At 42.1% G+C, this 19,570-nt stretch overlaps 1 protein-coding gene across 1 annotated transcript in view; it reads right to left on the bottom strand.

The window, feature by feature from the left end:
- The window catches only part of RSBN1L (round spermatid basic protein 1 like), an 88,270-nt gene that overhangs the window by 43,131 nt on the left and 25,569 nt on the right, over positions 1-19,570 (bottom strand). The window contains 1 exon segment of the mRNA XM_030557317.1: positions 2,170-2,813. Within this exon segment, the coding sequence (XP_030413177.1) occupies positions 2,170-2,813 (644 nt within the window).

The raw sequence follows: 19,570 nt of genomic DNA, 5'->3' as shown, positions 1-19,570 counted from the left end.
GATTGGAATAATTTGGCCACAAGTTCAGTCAGTACATGACAGAATCAGATTAAAGGAACTGGAAGAATCTCTCCACTTGAGAGAATCTGGGAAGATCTTCACTTGAAACTGTTGCTGAGTGACTCTCTAGGAATGAAACTAAACATAATTAGTTTTCCTCATAGCTAACCTAACTATAAGGATAGTTAAGCTCAGGAATAGGCTTCCAGGGGAGGCCCTGGCATCCCAATCATTGGAGTTTTTTAAGAACAGACAGGACAAACACCTGTCAGGATGGTCTAAGTTTACTTCATACTGGTGCAGTGCATGGGGCTGGACTTGATGACTTCTCATGGTCCCTTCCAGTCCTACATTTCTATGATTCTACAACAAATACAAGAAAATCAGTTGTATTTAAAGCTCTCTTATTATGATTTCTTATTTAAACATATGATTCTATTGTAAAATGCAACTAACATAGCACAGAGGCGGTCCATGTGTCTCAAAATTTCCAGATTCAATTTGCTCAATTTACAAGATATTTTATTTAACTGATAATACTACAAACTGAGCTGGGACCTAAAGTCATGTTGTGGTCTGACGCATGCTACAACAGCAGCTACTGCAACTGAAATTTTGCTATTCTGATTCACAAGACAGAACAGAAATCTAGTTCACTCTCCCAGAGCTGTGTATCTCTCGGTGGTGCTAAAAAAAGCAGAAGCTTATATGTGTCACTTGAAACAGGCAGATAAGATACAGAACACACACAGCGAAAAGTTCTGCTATAAGTGCCATCTTCACATACTTTTCTTGTCATAACCATACAGGTAATCAACCCATAGCTTCAGGGTAGTTTATCTATCTAAAAACTCACTTCTAATGCATACATCATGACAGTACCTAGGTACCACATACAGAAATAAAGACCACAGTTGGATCCATCTTGACTACTTTAAGTTGTCTCATGAAGTGAGAACATTTTTGGTGATTATTCCATAATTCTAGAAGTCTTATTTAAGACAGGGAGTAAGGCTTTGGTACAGATATTTGTGGCAGTACTGAATGTAGGTCTTCTGTAGCAAAAGAGGATGCTTTGTCTGTTAACCACCAGTTTTCATAGCAACATGTCTTAATACTGGGTATTCCTTGTGGGCAGTTCTTTTCTGTACACTATGCATGTTTTAGCAAAAGGTTATTTTGCAAAGTTTTACACACAAACTAAGATGGATAGTATACTATTCACATTTGAACACAAATTTTTATGATTACATTTATATAGGCAGAAGTTATATGTGATTTTTTAAATGGTATATGAACATTCTTTAAAAACTACATAGTAACTTGTTTCTTCTGGTAAACAGAGTTAAATGTAAATATTATCCAAATTTGATGTCACCAAAAATAGAATTCTTCAGCTTCTTCATTAGTTCTTTCATGAAGATCTATATAGGTGTTTACACAGCATTCATCATGGTAATCTAATGAAACTAAAAATAATTAATCTCCTGAAGTTATACAAAGTGAAATGATTTGTGTTCCTCTAAGAAATAATAACTCTTAAAGACAGTTAAGAAATATCTAGCAAACAGCAGCTATTGTTAGAGATTATACAATAATTTTCCTCAGATAAAACCTAATTCAGGAAGTTGACCCACCATTTTGCCCCATGATTTAATAACTTTCAAGGGAACAGAGTTAACTGAAAGGATTCAGACTAGCTGTAGGTCAGTGCCACTATATGGATGCATTTAGAAGCGTCAATTTACATCTTAATATACAATAAATTGTGCATTAGATGGGCTCTATGTATAAAATGTTACTATTTTGTGAAATAAGAACTTTTGTAGCCTTATGGTTCGTGTCCAAATATCTGAATGAAGCCAACACTAGCCAGAAAATTCATTCTCATACTCCAAACACGACAGCTATTTTTCAGCCAAGGAAAACCAATCTCTAGAAGTGTGTACACATACACACACTTCAACTGATCATGGAAAGTGCAATGCAAACAAAGCTTCCTTATCGTCTATATTTTAAGAATAAATAGTTGATTACTCAAATATTCTTCGGTTATTAATCTTGTTTTATCTATATACTCTAGCTGATAGTAACTGCGTTAAAAAAATCATTTATAGTTTATTTGAAACCATTAGATGTTTTTAGAAGATAAAATGTGTAACCTCTTACCTGAGCATGGAAATTTGACATAGTCGTTGTCTCTATATCCTTCTTTCCCAAAATCTCCATTTTCACTGGTGAATTGGGAAAATTAAATGAAAAGTAGTCTAAAAAGTCAGGTAAATAAGTAGCTGCCCCATGAACAATACCCATTACATAGTAAGCTGCACAGTTTTCATTTTCACTAAAAACCAGACCCACAAACTCTTCTGCAAACCTCTCCATCTCCACAGGAGACAATTGAGAGAGTTCATTACTGTAGGCATGGATAACTGATGCACCTCCATTAGGCTGGTGCTCAATATGAATGAGCTGTTTGAACTCCAATGTGTCCAACCTTTTGAGTTTATTCTGAACCCGTGGCTCCTTTAACGAGACAAATGGAAACTCACTGTTCTCGGGTATCTTGGACCCACAGTCCTTCTTGGGATCCATATTCTTCTCACTGAAATCCTTAAGATGATCATCTATGATGCCTTTGGCTTCTTGATCCTCAACATCAGAAACCAATCCTGAGCAGATGGTCTGAATAGATTTGCTGTACATTTTTGGACGCTTCCTTTTCTCACATTCTTTGTGTTTCTTTTTCTTTTTCTTCTTTACCTTTTTAATTAGTAATTCTTCTGCATTGGTTTTTGGTTTCTCCTTCCCACCTGTAAAGAGGAAAGAGATTTCTGAAATATCTTTATTTCCCCATTTAAGTAATAGCATTAAAAGTTACCCATACATACCCCTATAAGAGGCATGCTGAGTGAGACTTAACACTACAATTAAAGTATTAAACAACTTTAGAGGTATTTTACTGAAACCAAATAGAACCCAGAGCAATGTTATGCAGTCACGTTATGTCTGACCACTTATTGAAGCAGGCTATTGACCATAACACCAGTCATCTCCAGAACCCCAAAACTTACCATTAGCTATAATCCTATCAAATGTGTTTTGTCTTCATATTATGCATTATGAAATAAGTACTCTGGAATACTGTGGATAGAATTACTATTTATGATTAAAAACATGGCTCAGTTAAAAAACAGGAGTTTTCAGCTTTTAAAAAAAAAATTCAGCAGACTCATGCACTCTGAAAAAGGTAATAACCCTATTCTGAATATTGTTCTTTTGCTTATACTATTGAATGAGATAAAATGTGTGTGGGTGCAGGAGACGGCAAAGAAAGGCTCACCAAAAAAACCCAGATTGACCATGAAAGGAAAGTTTTGTACAATCACAATCTTACCTATGCTGTTTAATCAGAGGTGCAACCTCATCAGCAGTTATGCCAGTAGGTTAAATGATTTAAATGCAGACTGCAGTGCGGTAGCCATGTTGGTCCCAGGGTATTAGAGAGACAAGGTAGGTAAGGTTATCTATTTTATTTACTCCTGGTAGAATTCTGTGCCACTGCGCAATGCAGAATTTGCACAGAATTAATGTTCTGTGCAGATTTTCCTTTTTCCCCCATAGAACTGGTGCTGCACAGCTGCTGGTCACCCCAGGAACTGCTGGACCTGGCAGAGCCCAGCACCCCAGCTTGCAAATAGAAGACTGCGCGGGGGGGAGGAGGGGAGAGGAGGCACTGGAGAGTTCCTGGCAGCTGCAGTTCCCAGTACATCCTGAAGGAAGGAGGTAGTGTGCAGGAAACTCCATACAAGCCTGGGACCCAGCATCAGGCTGTTTCTCTCTAGATCCCTGGGCTCGAGGCCCCACTGAAGCTAGCCTCTGTGAGGAAAGGGTTGCAGGTGTCTGGGCTGGGGGGCCCCATGCCTAGGCTCTATGGGGGCTGGGTGAGCACCCCAAGGCGAGGCTCTGAGGGGGAAGGAGGTGTGGGTGTCTGCACCAGGAAGGGGCACCCCGCAGCTAGGCTCTGGGGAAAGAATGTGTGGGTGTTTGGGGTATTTGGTGGGGTTTCTTTAACTCACTGCTCCTGGAATTTTTTTTTTTGTCATCTGTATTGTTACAGAGTTGCTGACAGATATTTTGAAATAAAATTACCAAAATAATTGAATCTGGTGTGCTCATATTGTGTTATTTTGACAAAAATATGCAGAATTTGAAAAAATATTGTGCACAGAATTTTTAATTTTTTGGTGCAGAATTCCCCCAGGAATATTAATTGGACCAACTTCTGTTGGTGAAAGAGACAAGCTTTCAAGCTACACTGAGCTCTTCTTGAGGTCTAGGAAAGGTACTAAGAAGTGTCACAGCTAAATACAAAGTGGAACATATTCTAGAAGACTATTCAAAATGAAATGGCCCATTAACACCTCTGCAGTCATAGAATAAAAAAAATAGGTGGTGCATTACAGATTGTTGTAATAAGCCATAAATCCAATGTCTTTATTAAGAGCATGATATTTCGCGTCCAGCAAAATTATGAATTTAAGCTCCCAGGCTTCTCTTTTGAAGGTTTTGCACAGGTTTCCTCTGACAATGAGGACTGATAGGTCAAAAATGGAGTGATCATTTGTCAAAAACGTTCACCACATGAATGTTTTTGTCTTTTATCATGTTTCTATGAGAGTTCATTCAAGAGAGTTGAGATTGTCCAGTTTCATCCACATTGTATTTTGGGGGGCATTTAGTGCAGTGGATAAGGTACAGCACATGTTGCGAGAGAGACATGCAGGTAGTGTTACAATATGTCCAGGTTTTCACGGACATTGCCTCTTTTTTGAGGTTCTATCCTCTGTCCAGGTGGTTTTTCCAAACAGGAAATGTCCTGGATTTCTGCTGAGCAGACACTGCAGCTCAGAAAGAGTCCCAGTTGATCCATTCGCCAGCAGCCACAGGTGCCACATCCCACCCACCCAGGCCCCAGATGCCATCCCTGGGGAGGAGGTCCTGCAGGGGGCACTGACTGGTGGCTCTTGCTGTGGCCTATGCTTGCATCAGTCATGCTGCCACCCTGACAGGGAGCAATACTACTCCCCCATTTCTAGTGAGTGCCCCCACCACAGGTACCCGCCCCACACAACTCCCCACCACCAGCAATGTCCTCTGTTTGAGAACTTGAAATATAGTAGCCCTATGTGTAGGACCCAAAGATCTCGAAAGGTGCATTATGTGTGATATGTCTGCAGATTTTTCATCTGTGGTTATGGCTGGTTCTGGTGCTGCTTTGTGCTGGTCTCCTGGTCGGTGGGGAGCTTGCTTCCAATTATGAGCTTGGCAAGACAGAGATTGTTTGAAGGTCAGAAAAGGGGTTCAAGAAAGATTTTTCAGGATATGGTCCCCACTGAGTAGGGACTGTAATTGTTTAATGATACTCCAGATGGGATACAGTTATGTGGAAGGTGCATTATTACTTAGAATGCATGTTTACTGCATATGCTAAACAAGCTGTTCCACCTCTGAGTACCATTCCCAGATCTGAAGACTTCTCTAGGGCAGCATTTCTCAAATGCAGCCACGATAACTACATGTGGCCACCAGGGCCTTTTCTTGTGGCCACAGCCTCCTGGGCTGTGACTTGAGGGGGTGTGTCTGGCATACAATATAGTAGCCCCTCCCCCTCACTCCTGCATACACCACCTTCGTGTTGATTGCTGGGGCTACCAGTAGGGGTTGGGCCCACCACCCCTACTCTGGAGACACCTGGGGCACAAAGCTGGAGAATTCACTGGCTACCTGCTCCTCCATCTTCCCAATGGCAGTGGGGAGCTTAGGCTTAGGGCTTCAGCCCTGTGGGGTAGGGGGTAGGATAGCAGGTTCCAAGCGGTGGGCTTTGGGCTCCGGGCCCCTGCTGCCTCCCCAGGCCCCCTCCCACCCATCAACCCCCATTGCTCCTGGCCTCCGCTGCTTCCCCCAACTTCCTATCCAGGGCTTAATTTGGCCCCAGGCTTGACAGGGCTGAGTAAGTCTTCCGTAAAAAGTGACACTTCTTAAAAGTGATATTAATAAACATACAGAGTTACTAGCTAGCAATAAATTACAATGATTTGGATGTGTATATGTACATATTTGTGTTTTTCCTAAAGCAAACTAAGTATTTTATGAAAAAGTGAAAGAGCAGCCACGAGCAAGAGTTGGTAGCTGCACTCTGAGGCCACCAAAAAAGATGTCCTGAGAACCCCTGCTCTAGGCCTATATCGACACTTAAAATGCTACCACAGCACAGCTGCAACACTGCAATTATGCCACTGTAGCACTTCGCTGTAGACAGTCACTACATTGATAGGAGTTCTGTCACTGTAGTTAATCCATCTGCTTGAGAAGCAGTAGCTAACTAGTGCTGTCTGCACCAGGCGGTTAGGTCAGTATAGCTACAGCCAGAGTTAGGTAGACATAAGCTGCCTTATGTTGACCTAACTCTAAAGTGTCTGCACTACAACGCTGCTCCTGCCAATGTAAGTGCCCCACTATACTGACCTAATAACTCCACCTCCACAAGAAGTATAGCACTTAGGTTGATGTAGTTAGCATGACATGGTGTCTGTGTAGACACTGCACTACTGACATCGCCCCAGCTGGGAGCCATGCACCCAACTCCCTACTGGGAGCTCGGCGCAGAGCCAGCAGCCCGAGCTGTCAGCCTGCCACACTGCCCTACTTAAGCCCATTTAAGCGCTCCTGGTGGCGACACAAACCCCCGGCAGAAAGAAGATAGTGTGGACATGAACATCTTCAGTAATGACTGCGGTGGCTATGACTGTAAAGTGTAGCATAGACAGGCCATGGCTCGGAGGGGTGGATTTTTCACATCTATGTAAGTTTTTGGGGCAGACCAGCTGTAGCTCAACAGCTCATCTTTTTCACCAACAGAAGTTACCTTTTACTGGAGCATTACCTCGCCCACCTTGCCTCTTTAAATGCTGACTGTCAGCCAGGTTGCTAACCAAAAGATCTGAAAATTGCCATTGAGCACCCAGCCACTTATCTGCCTGAGGCTCATGCCACTGCCAGAGTCCTCTCCTCTCTTGCCATGTAAATTATGGAGTGGTCCTGCCAGCACCACATACAGTTGAGCAGGACTTTTCATATAGAGCTAGTTTTTCCAGTGTCTTAAAATCTACATGTATACTGAAGCTGGCCTGAAAATTGGTAAACAGACCAGAGTAGAGTTAGTGGTACAAATTTGGGATCATTTGCTAAAAGGGCTCCCTAGCATAACTCTCTCCAGATAATCTCATTTTAAAATTTGCTGTTTCTTACAGCACTTTTCTTCCAACTTTTTTTTTGAGGGGTGGGGGGGCTGGGGGGAGGAGGAGATGGACATGGTAGGGGCACATATGGGCAAAAATCTTATCCCCCAAAAACTTCTATCGTGGGACTACTCTGAGCTTATTTCGAGTCCACAGTCCACCTTGAGAATTTAATAATTGACGTTATCAGGCTTTCTTACTGGGTCTACAGAATGATGCACATGACTGATTCAAGCTAAAATTAGCCGCATGCCAGAGACTCCCCTTAGATACAGTGGGAAAGGCTTGGAGCAACATTACTATACCACATAACCTCTAAGTGCTCTAAAAATTCTCAAACTCCAAAAACTGGTATGTCACACCAAGGGTTGGGTGTAGACATTGCAGTACTAATTTTGGGCCCTTGAGCCAAGAAGTTCCAAAGATGCAGTTCTCCAAAAGTGACACATTTTAAAAAATGCTGGCTTGGTACATAGCACTGTCCATATCAAGGTGAGAACTAGGTGGTTTGGGGTATGACAAGCACATAGTGCTGAGATTAGCAGGGAGGAGAGAACCATAAGTTGATGTATGAGTTAGGTCACACCTCTGCCAGGCTACTGAGGTGTGAAGCTGCCACTGCAAAGCTCCTATTATTTTTTCCTCCCTTTAGAAATACCATTTTCCCCTGCTTCTGTGTGAGTAAGTGGAACTCTGAACTCTTTTCCCACTCATTTTCCCCCCCAAACAAGGAAATGGGCTCTGGGATTCCCCACCACTCACCCTTAATGACAACAAACCCTCCTGTCAGGAGTTTCTTAAAACACAGGGCTGTCACACGATTAAACAAATTAATTGCAATTACATTGTTAAACAGAATACCATTCATTTTAAATATTTTTGGATGTTTACTACATTTTCAAATATATTGATTTCAATTATGAATACAAAGTGTACAGTGCTCACTTTATTTTTTATTACAAATTTGCACTGCAAAAAACAAAAAAAAGTGTATTTTTCAATTCACCTCATACAAGTATTCTAGTGCAATCTCTATCATGAAAGTTTAGCTTACAAATGTAGAATTATAAACAAAAAAATTGCATTCAAAATAAAACAATGTGAAACTTTAGAGCCTACAAGTCCACCCAGTCCTACGTCTTGGTCAGCCAATCACTCAGACAAACAAGGTTGGTTGCAATTTGCAGGAGATAATGCTGACATTGTAAAGAAGACATGGGCACTTGAAAGTGAGAACAGGCGTTCGCATGGAACTGTTGTAGCTGGTATTGCAAGGTGCCAGATGTGCTAAAGATTCATATGTCCTGTCATGCTCCGATCACCATTCCAGAGAAATGCTGATGATGGGTTCTGCATGATAACCATTCAAAGAGGTGTGGACTGATGCATGTTCATTTTCATCATCTGAGCCAGAAGCCACCAGCAGAAGGTTGATATTCTTTTTTGGTGGTTCGGGTTCTGTACTTTCTGCATCAGAGTGTTCCTCTTTTAAGACTTCTAAAAGCATGCTCCACACCTTATCCCTTTCAGATTTTGAAAGGCACTTCAGATTCTTAAACCTTGGGTTGAGTGCTGTAGCTATTTTTAGAAATCTCACAACGGTACCTTCTCTGCATTTTGCCAAATCTGCTGTGAAAGGATTCTTAAAATGAATATGTGCTTGGTCATCATCCAAGACTGCTATAAGGTGAAATACATGCAGAATGCAAGTAAAACAGAGCAAGAGACATACAATTCCCCCCACCCCAAGGAGTACAGTTATAAATGGAATTGACTTTTTTTTTTTCCAACGAGAATCATCAACATGGAAGCATGTCCTCTGGAATGGCCAACGGGCATATGAATGTTTAGTGTATCTGGCATGTAAATATCTTGCAACACCAGCTACAAAAGTGCCATGCAAACGCCTACTCTAACTTTCAGGTGACATTGTAAATAAGAAGCAGGCAGCAGTATCTCCTGTCAATGTAAACAAACTTGTTTGTCTTAGCAACTGACAGAATAAGAAGTAGGATTGAGTGGACTTGCAGGCTCCAAAGTTTTACACTATTTTGTTTTTAAGTGCAGTTCTGTAACAAAAAACCTGCATTTGTAAGTTACACTTTCACAATAAAGAGATTGCACTTCAGTACTTGTACGAGGTGAATTGAAAAATACTATGTCTTTTGTTTATCATTTTTACAGTGCATATATTTGTAATCAAAATAATAAAGTGAGCACTATGCACTTTGTATTGCATTGCAATTTCAATTGGTATTCTATTGTTATAAGTGCAATTAATCGCAACTAATTTTTTTGAGTTGAGTGAGTGAGTTAACGGTGATTAATTGACAGCCTTATTAAAAACAAGGGAAATTCACTAATAAAAAGCTTTGCTGAAGGGGTGTTAAGGCTGCTTAGCAGTGCCTCATATCCTTCCAGAATGTGGAAGTTGGAAGCCAAAGATAGGCTTTAAGAATCAGGAACAGCATGCAACCAGACAAAACACAAGTTCGAAAACCAGCTATTGTCATGCTCCCTATACCACAATGGACCCAAACTTCAGACAGAGGAAGTTAAAAAACCCAAAAATATGGCACAGGGAATTAGGTATGTGTCTTATACACCCACATGCGGATTGTAGCAACAGAAGAGAGAGCGGGGTTGGTTTTTGTATTTTCTTAGTTAATTTAAACAAATTACAGATAAGCAGGGAGCTTGAAGGCAGGTGTAATACCTGAAACCACTTAGCTCTTTAAATTGTCTAGATTTTATGTTGGTGTCCCTGCAGGTACCATTTTAAACATTGCTATACATTTCCAGACTGCCCTATGCTGAAAGCTACTTTGGCAACTATGAGTGAGATCAAGGCATTCATTATCTGTCAGAGTAGGGAATCTTCCCTCCACTTTCAAGGTGGCAAAGAAGGGAATGGAGGTTGGTTTATTTTTGGGGGGTACTACCAGTAGTATTGAGAATGGCAGTCAAATCCATTAACACAAGTATGGAATTACATCTGATTTTTGATTGTTTAAACTAACCATGAAGTACAAGTAGGTTCCTACACTATTTTTAAACAGATACTTGTTTCCCCTTACCCAAAAATGACACAGAAGAGTACTAAATGTTTCACTATCTTGGGTACTTTGTATAATGGCCCCCATTACTGTAGTATCTGAGCATATCACAATCTACTCTATTTGTTCAAGACAGTATCTCAGAAACTATCAGAGGCAGGGAAGATAAGAGAAAGGTTCTTTGATCAGTCTTCTGTGGGAGATTATGACCAGCTTTGGCTGTTCAGCGAAGCCCAAACAGCACATGCTGTCAATATATTTCACTCTACTCTTCTGCTAAGGAAGATGCAAGAGTGGCACACACACTTGTGCAATCTTCCACTTCTGCTGTACATGTGTTGTAGAGATAGTGGTGAGAAAGAAAGAAGTCATTTCTCTTACATGCAGTTTTTAAACCGTCACAAATGATTCTTAACCACATTTGGGTGTGCTTAATTGTATAGTGTACAATGCTAACAGTAGACCCCCAATGAGCTTGCAGTTTAAGGCTATGTCTACACTACCGACTATCTGGGCAAAATTTATATCACTCGGGTATGAATATTCCACTTCCTGAACGACACAAGTTACGTCAACATAGCACTAATGTGCAGTGCTATGTCAGCAGGAGAGCTTCTCCCACTGACACAGTTTATGCCACTCACATAGGTGGTTTTTTTATGCTGACAGGAGCGCTCTCTCCTGTTGACAGAGCGTCTTCACCACGTGCGCTATAAGCATAGACATGTCTTAAGGCAGAGGTACTCAGTAAGCAGACAGCGGGCCAAATCCAGACTGCCACATGATTTTCAACAAACCATGAAATCTTTTTTATTTACTTATTATCATTTGTTATTGCAGTGTGAAAAATGTCTCTCTGAAGTCTGGACCTTGACCGAGAAATTTGGACCTTGACAAAAAATAATTGGCTACCCTTGATCTAAGGTCTTGTCTATGCAAGAAACTTGCATACGTTTAAACTGATTTTGAAATAGATTTTAGTTAAACCAGTGCAAACCCAATGTGTGAACATGCTTAAATCAGTTTAATCACACTTTAGTTTAAATCACCAAATTAAGCTAAATCAACGTAAGTGTGTCCTCACTTATTTAACTAAATTTTAACAAGAGATTTTAATTAAACTGGTGAAACTTAAGTGTATATAAGCCAGGCTTGGTAGGGCACTATTATATTAAAAGACCTCTGAAAAGTCAAGGACACGTCTCATAATAGCAGCAAAGAATCCTGTGGCACCTTATAGACTAACAGACCTTTTGGAGCATGAGCTTTCCTACAAAAATGTCTGTTAGTCTATAAGGTGCCACAGGATTCTTTGCTGCTTTTACAGATCCAGACTAACACAGCTACCCCTCTGATACTTGACGTCTCATAATGCTTCCCCAGTCCTGTTGTCCCCCTGAAGTCCATGACCTTATCTTCACTAGGAAAAAGAATGGTTATTTAACACATTGGCTAACAAAATGTGAAAATATGTATATTTCCCCCCTGAGTACAGAACTAGTTCATCAGGTTAGTTAATCCTTCACCAATCACTAGAAAGAACTGTCTGTTCAGTTTTAGAGGCAGCAATTATACATATAGATACACACACACATATATATATATATTTAACCCCTAAGATTACTAAAACTGAAATATGTTAGCAATAATCGCTATTTCTTTCATTACTAATATAAGCATGACAGGAAGTGAAAGTGACTGTATACAAAGTTTTAATCACATGCTGGAGTGATTACACCATTTATGCACAGTTCTGAGAACTGCAGTTATATATTCTCCCCCAGGTCCTACAAGGGTCAAGGAAGCACCTGCTGGCAGCATGACCCTCAACAGGACCAGAGAGAGAGGTTCTCTCATCTTAATGAGACTCAAGAAAGTACTGGAACAGCCAAGGAGGGTAGGAATTAGTCTACTTTCTCTGACCTCCACACCTGGGGGCAGGAGAGGGACCAACAAAAGAGAAGCTGTGCTGGATGAAATTCCTCACCAGATCTTGAATGGAAAGCAGTGGAGATCCCCATATACCATCTCCCATCTACAGAAAATAGCAAGGAGAAGCAGCAGGCCTGGAGATCAGGGTTATCTCTTGCCCTCTCCTTGGGGTAAGGAGGGTGGGAACACCTCCACACAGAGAATATGAGCTGAGCAAAGAGGAAATAGCACAGACAGGAAGGGAGACTGAAAACCGCTCATATTCCCCTGCTGAAAGATCCTTAAAATACACCAACTAGAGTGCAGAAGTAGTTTTCTTATTTTTTAAAAGAATTAAAGTTTATGGGCTTTACTGGGAGGCTTTTTTACTTTTACTGAGAGGCTATACGATTAGAAAACTGGGTATTTTACAGTCAGTCTTCTTTAATCTTTAAACTTAACAGCCTCCCTTTAAGAAAGGAAGATTTTTTTTAAAAGCTCCCTGCATTCTTACACTGGTCTTATTCTTTCACTTAAGTTACCATTAAGAACCGTTTAACAAGGGTTTTGGTTTTGTTTTGTTTTTTAAATCACACACTACATACACAGGACTGATGTTACTTTCAATCAAGCATTGTGCTTCACTTTTACCCTGAGAGCAAATCTTGCACTGTTCTTAACAGCCCAAGTTCCTGTATGGAAGATCCTTGGAATCCCACTATAATCATATGGGTCACTATCTTCCTACATATAAGAAAGAAACATTAAAAAAAAAGTTTAGTTGCAAAATCAAATTGTTGAAATTTAGAAATGTCAAATTTAAGATTGTGTTCAGGATTAATCCTGGCCCTCTTGTGTGCCCTTCCAATGCACTGAATGAGACAGGGATCCCGTGGTAAAAAGTAGTGTACGATCATGCAACTAAAGACTGCATTGTAATACATATTATGCACAATGGTGCCAAATCAATGTTGCACAGACAATCTTAAATCAGGCACATCTTAACTTTTCAACTTAAGTGTTCGTTAAGTTGATTTTTACTTCCCCAAAAGGGCAAGTAAGAGTGCTTCTAGGGCAATGGGTCTCAAACTTTTTTTTTTTTTTTTTTTAAACTGGTGACCCCTTTCACATAGCAAGCCTCTGACTGCAACCCCCTTTATACATTAAAAACACTATGTATTTAACACCATTCTAAATGCTGGAGGCAAAGTGGGTTTTGGGGTGAAGGCTGACAGCTTGCAACCCCCCATGGAATAACCTAACCACCCTCTGAGGGGTCCCGACCCCCAGTTTGAGAACCCGTGCTCGAGGGCATAAGGCATAAACAGTTTGATGAAAAGATTACACAGCAATCTAAAGCCAATTACATTCCGATATCAATTCTGTTTTAATATTCTGAATCAAAGCAAGATGAACAGTTAAACTATATAAAAGGCTTAAATTCCAAGTTAAACTTACTTTTTATTTAAAAAATTCAAATTTCAAACATGAAGAATACAGGATCCACTCAAGGATATGCCACTGGCACTCACACTCACTGCCTGAACACACATCAAAAAGCTAAAGGTATGCGTTCACTGCAAAGTCAACTTGGATGACCAGCACCCAGGTCAGCTTAGCTCAGGTATGAGCAGACACACTGCAAATCATTCCCAAGTTAGCGTCCTCACTGGTGCTGCATTCAATGGATGTGTGTTGCTAGGATTCCTGAGGGCCTCTCTCATTCTTTACACTATAGAAAAACTCAGGCCACTCTATGCTTACTTCCCAGTGAGTTGTGGGGAAAACTTGTATGTCCTTCCTGGCACATGGCAAGGGGAGGGGGGGGAAATTGTGGAAAGGTTTTGGAGGACTATCAGCATCCAAGTGATGTAGCCTGTGTCCTCACAACACAGGTGACAAGTTACCAATCAGACTGAAAGCAGCACTGAGCTCTATCTTATGCCACCAGCTAGCCTGGTCTGAAAGCACTCTAAAGTTAGGTGAGCTTTGAGCAGGAGGACAGAACGGGGGTTAGGAAAAACACCGGACTTACTGAGTTAGGATATGTCTCTACTACACAGTTATCAGACCAAAGGACAGTGCCACTTGTGTTAAAGTTGCTTTTGTAAAAAGATGGGATTGGGGAGAAACAGGCCTAAAGCAACCCAAGAGGATTTGTGGGGTCTGGAAGGGCTGAAAGGAGGGGGAGGGAGAAAATTACTGTCAATCTTCTCCTTTCTAGAAGGATAGGCCTTCTGACTAAAAATAATTTTATGCTTTAATCATGTAAACCACTGTACAAATATTAAGTTTTACGGGCTTCTCTACACAGAGATTTTTAAACTAGATTCAATCAAGTTAGTCCAATTTGAAAATGCTTGCATACACATGACAACCCATCACTCTACACTTACTCTTCATTGATCAGGAACTCTGGAGTCCTCTGGCAAAGTGGACGAGGGGTTTGCTTAGAACTGAATCAGTTCAGTCTTTTATGTGCATGAATTGCTGTGCACCACTTTTTGCATGCTTCCATTGGCTATCCCACACTGCTCTGCAGGTTGACCACTACTGATCTGTCCATTTACTTGTCTCTCCTCCCTGTCCTGGTGTCAAGTTTCCAGGATGACCCTTCCCTCCCTTTAAAAGATTGTGTACAGACAGATTTTGCCCATTTGCTCCTGGATCCCAGTATATCTTTATTTTGGTGATACAACTGCAATAGCAGTTCAGAAGCCCCACAACATGCTTTGCACAGCTGCTTGGATCTCTGTCAAGTCCTTGGATCTCACTGACATGCGGGAAGAAGCATCAGTTAATGAAACTCATGACTAAGGATCTTCTCGAGGACACTGCAAAGCACATGTCTGTGAGGGGTCAAGACTGGGACACCAATCAGTGCCAGATAAAGAGCAAGCAGCTCAGGAGAAAGCATATTAAATGAGGGATAAAAGGAGACAGTCTCCCTTCAATACCAAGGATGACCAGCTAGACCCATCAGAGGATGAGCAGGGTGATGCTGGAGAGGAGCTGCCTCCTGGCAGTCAGGATCTTTTAAGACTCATGACCATCTGGAAAAGAGAGTCCCAGTCCTGCACTGCAACAGTTCCTGTCCTATATTGGATGATCCTGAGTTCCAGCCAGAAACCCAGGCGGGAGACAATGTCACATCCTCCGGAGGGAACTTCAGCACGTAAGTACTTATCTTTACAATGCATTATTATTATTGGCGGTTGTGAGCTAAGAGCATCTCCCTTCCCCCACCCCCCTTTTGCAAGCTTCAAAATGGCACCCATCAGCATGGCGTAGTCACAGTCTGCCCCCCACAACTCTTCCTCAACAGATTTGAATAATGAAAGTATCTGTGCAAAATTCAACAGTTTACTGAGACAGTGCTCACAGGAAAAGAAATCTATTTAGTTTTCTTTGTTTACCTGAGGCACAAGTGCATTCTGCATGCCTGGACAAGGCACAAACAATGTGCTCCCCACTGAAGTTCAATCCCCTGTAACACACACTGTAGCTGACAGTCATTATAGGACCCCATCTATTCTCCTCTTCACATTCTCAGTCTGAAGTTTTGCTGTATCTCCTCTGCACACATGGAGAAATAGCTCGAGTTTGGTTTGCACATTAAGAACAGCCACATGCCCATGCTGCCCAGTATAGCTTGCAAGCTTCTTTCACTCCTACAGCACTTCTGTGGGGTTGTGGGAAACCATCCTGGTAAATAACTTCACAGCATATCTTGCTGGTCTGCTCTTTGCCTTTCTGAATAAACACCACTTTCTACCTTCCTCGTCATCCACCTTAGCATAATATCATTGAGAATGAGGACAGCCTAGACGTAGAGAGAATTACAATCCAGCTCACCTCCCAAGAACCCATAACCCCTCTCTTTACACCTATGACATCATAACAGCACTTCCAGCACACAAACAGAACTGCAAACAAACCTGGAGCTACCCTCACCCCTAACAGCATGGAAGCAGACACAGTACAGTGAAATCCAAATACACGCTGACCACTTAGATCTCTGAATTTCTTCCGAGAATGGAAGTGTTTTAGATGACAGACATGCTTAAATCATGATGCTTATTGTTCATATTCCAAACAAAGTAAGCTAAGGTCTCTCTCCCACCCCGCAACTCCCACAGCCATAGCACCTGCAACAGCCAGACAATCAAGGACAAAGTCTCTATATACTACTGACAGGCTGGCCAATCTGAGGGGGAGAAAGATGACGACTAGGGACAACATGTTTGCAGAATACATTACAGAGTCATAGAGGAAAGCCAGGCTGGCTGAGAGGTGGAGGCTTTACATGAAGAATCAGAAGGACAGAGAAATGCACTTTTATTTCAGGAGATCATGGCACAAGCCAAGGATAGAATCACCATACTTAGAGAGCATGGAAAAGACAGATGCAGAGGCAACTCACGGACACTATCCCGAGACAGAAAGCCCTCCTGCAAAACATGTTCCTGATAGGCCAACAGGCCCTGCATTCCCATAATTTGGGACCCAGCCATGTCCTTCAGCACTTGGCACCGCTTTCCATTGGGACCAGCAGCAACTCCTAGCAGCTGTGATTATTCACCACAGATCCAACTTCTGGGCACAAAGAACACTTGCACCTGGAAGTCCAGCTCTTTTAAGCCTTGCAACAACCTGAGAATTTTGAGCAGATGCACTCAGCCCCAAGAATGCAAGCCAACAAGAGCCAAGAGGCAAGGCTTACAGTCACTTATCTCCCCACCAAACTGTGGTATTTGAAATGTCCTTACTGTTGCACTTTGAATTCTGTATGCACTGTTGCAGTAATAAACACTTTGTACAGTTGGTCACTATTGTATTTAGAAATGTTTAACTAACCAAGATGATATTTTTCCATTGGTTCATTAAAATGTTATAATTTTATTGTTTCATAATAAAACCATTTACAATACAGGCCAAGTCATCACTGCATTTAAAATAAAGAATCCTTGAAATAAAGTTGAAAATAATTCACGTTTTATAAAAGGCATATAAGAACATTAAACTTCAAACATGTATAACCCCAAGGAGATTACATAGATTCCTGGAGCTCTGTCTGCTGGCTGCTCAGGGAGGAGGAGCCAAGGCAAACTCAGAGTCTGCCCGGCAACCAATAGGGAGTGAAATGCCCCACCCAGGGAGTTGAGCAGAGGGGAGAAGCCAGTGAGGGCCAGGGCAGGACTGGTTGTGTGGGGAGCTGGTGAGTCCCAGGCCTGCAAGCAGGGTTCCCCCTGCGAACTGGCCTCTAGAGACCCGACCGCAGATCCCTCAGCTGGGTTTTCCTTCCCCGCGGATGATTCCCAGTTGGTAGCGTTTGCTGAGAGATTTCCCCAGCCAGGCTGGGTTCACCTCCAGCTCCCCTGGTGAGACAGTCACCCACATGGTCAGCTCTGCTAATCCAGGGAAACTGCCTGCTGAGTGTGTGACTAGAGGTTGGGCTAGGAGGCTACAGTTTGGATGTTAGGGTAGTTGTATAACCTACAACTTGAGCCCTGCGCCCCTTTGTGATGAGGGAAGATCCTGGGACCAATGCAGCCTGATTCCTGCTTGGGGAGGATCCCTGACAGCAGATGATAGCCTCTCTGCAGTGACTGAGCAGTCCAGCATCATCTTCAAACCTGAAGATCATTCATGGAGATCTTGAGTGCACTGTCTTTAGTCAGTCAGAGAATTTGTTTTGGGGACCCCCTACTCCCTGAACTGTGTCCTCAAGCCAGGGAGTAAGGGTTTGAGGATTTTATAACCTACTGCTTATTACACCCATGGAGGGATTCACCACCTCCTCCCACTTGTGGGTCCTTTGGGCTGTATTGAACCCAGTTAGTCACACTGCTAAACCACTGCAGAGAATTCTATAGATCAAGGGCCCCAGCAAAGTACGTGTACCAACAGGACACTAATTTTACACTTGTTACATCAAGTCACAGGTATTTTAAGTGTGGGCAACAGTGACCCTAAAAATAGTGTTTCACCCTGTTATGTTGTATTTGTTGCCTGTTTAATATAGTTGTTGTGTTGAATATATTTTGTGTGTTGTGTTTTTTCTTGGAAGTCTCCAACTATCTGGCAAGTGGGGATTTCTCTGTAGCTAGAATTTCTGCCCAGACTGCCCTGGTGACCCTGCCAGGAAGGAGCGAGGGGGGTGGGAGGCACCGCCAAATAATTTCATAACAAAAAAGAAAAAAAGGTTCACCTGCTGAGTGGGTGGTGGGATCCAAAAGAATCCAGACCTGTCCATCAGAACCTGTAAGCGGATTGCCATTAAAGGAGATAATCAGGTGGAGAGGGGCACTACACACGCACACAATGTTTTCCAGTGTTCGTGTCTGCATCTCACCACCCATCCCATCCCCCCAGGCTAACATGTTCAGGCATGTGACTCAAAATACAAACAGTAGGCATCCCTGACAGCATTCCTATGGGTGTTTATATTCTCTGTGGAACCCCTACTCTCTGCTCAGACCTCAGAGCAAGTCTCCACACCTCAGTCTCCCCATCCATCAGTAAGGCTTTCCTCTGGCTCTCTCAAATACTGTCCAAAAACAAAACATGCACTTACAATGGTTGGAACATCTTTTTCTGCTGCTTCCAATCTATTCCACAAACAGTACCATCTGCCTTTCAAATAGCCAAATGCACACTTGACTACCAACTACTCAGGTGCTAATTAAAATGTTCCTTCCTTCTGTACAAGCAGCTTACATATGGCTTCATTAGCCAAGGCATCTAGGGATAAACCAGATCTCCCAGAATAACCAGACCACCTCCACACCATTAATGTCCACATTACTCCTGGGGGGGGGGGGCAAATAGTTCTTTCTCCATTAATTTAAATAGGACTGAGTTCTGAAAGATACAAGCATCGTGGACCCTTTTAGACCACCCTGCTCTTATGTCTTTAATCTGCCACGGTAGTCCACCAGTTTCCTGCAGCGCCATGAAGAAATAATCCTCGCTGTTTATAAATGCTGCACCATGGCAGACAGGAGGGAAGGGACTAGAGGGAAATGATGGGGCAATTGATGGAACCATGTGCCCAATTCAGTTTAGGAACTTTCATGCATGCAAACCATCAATATCTGAGCATTACTAAGCTTCCTGAACTGGTCAGACAGCACCTTAATGGCTTAGCAGACCTGTATGAGAATAGTCCCCAAACAGTTGATTTCTCCACACTGAATTGGTTGGCTACAGACTGGTAATATTCTGGAGTGGTCAACTGCCAGATAGCAATGCCAATGCCAACTGTCTCTTCACAGATATGGAGCAGTGCACCTTGTATGC

The sequence above is a fragment of the Gopherus evgoodei genome, chromosome 1 (genome assembly GCF_007399415.2).
Source record: "Gopherus evgoodei ecotype Sinaloan lineage chromosome 1, rGopEvg1_v1.p, whole genome shotgun sequence".
In the NCBI taxonomy this organism is placed as follows: Eukaryota; Metazoa; Chordata; order Testudines; family Testudinidae; genus Gopherus; species Gopherus evgoodei.
Note: the sequence above shows the minus strand (reverse complement) of the source record. Positions and strands in the feature narration are given on the sequence as shown.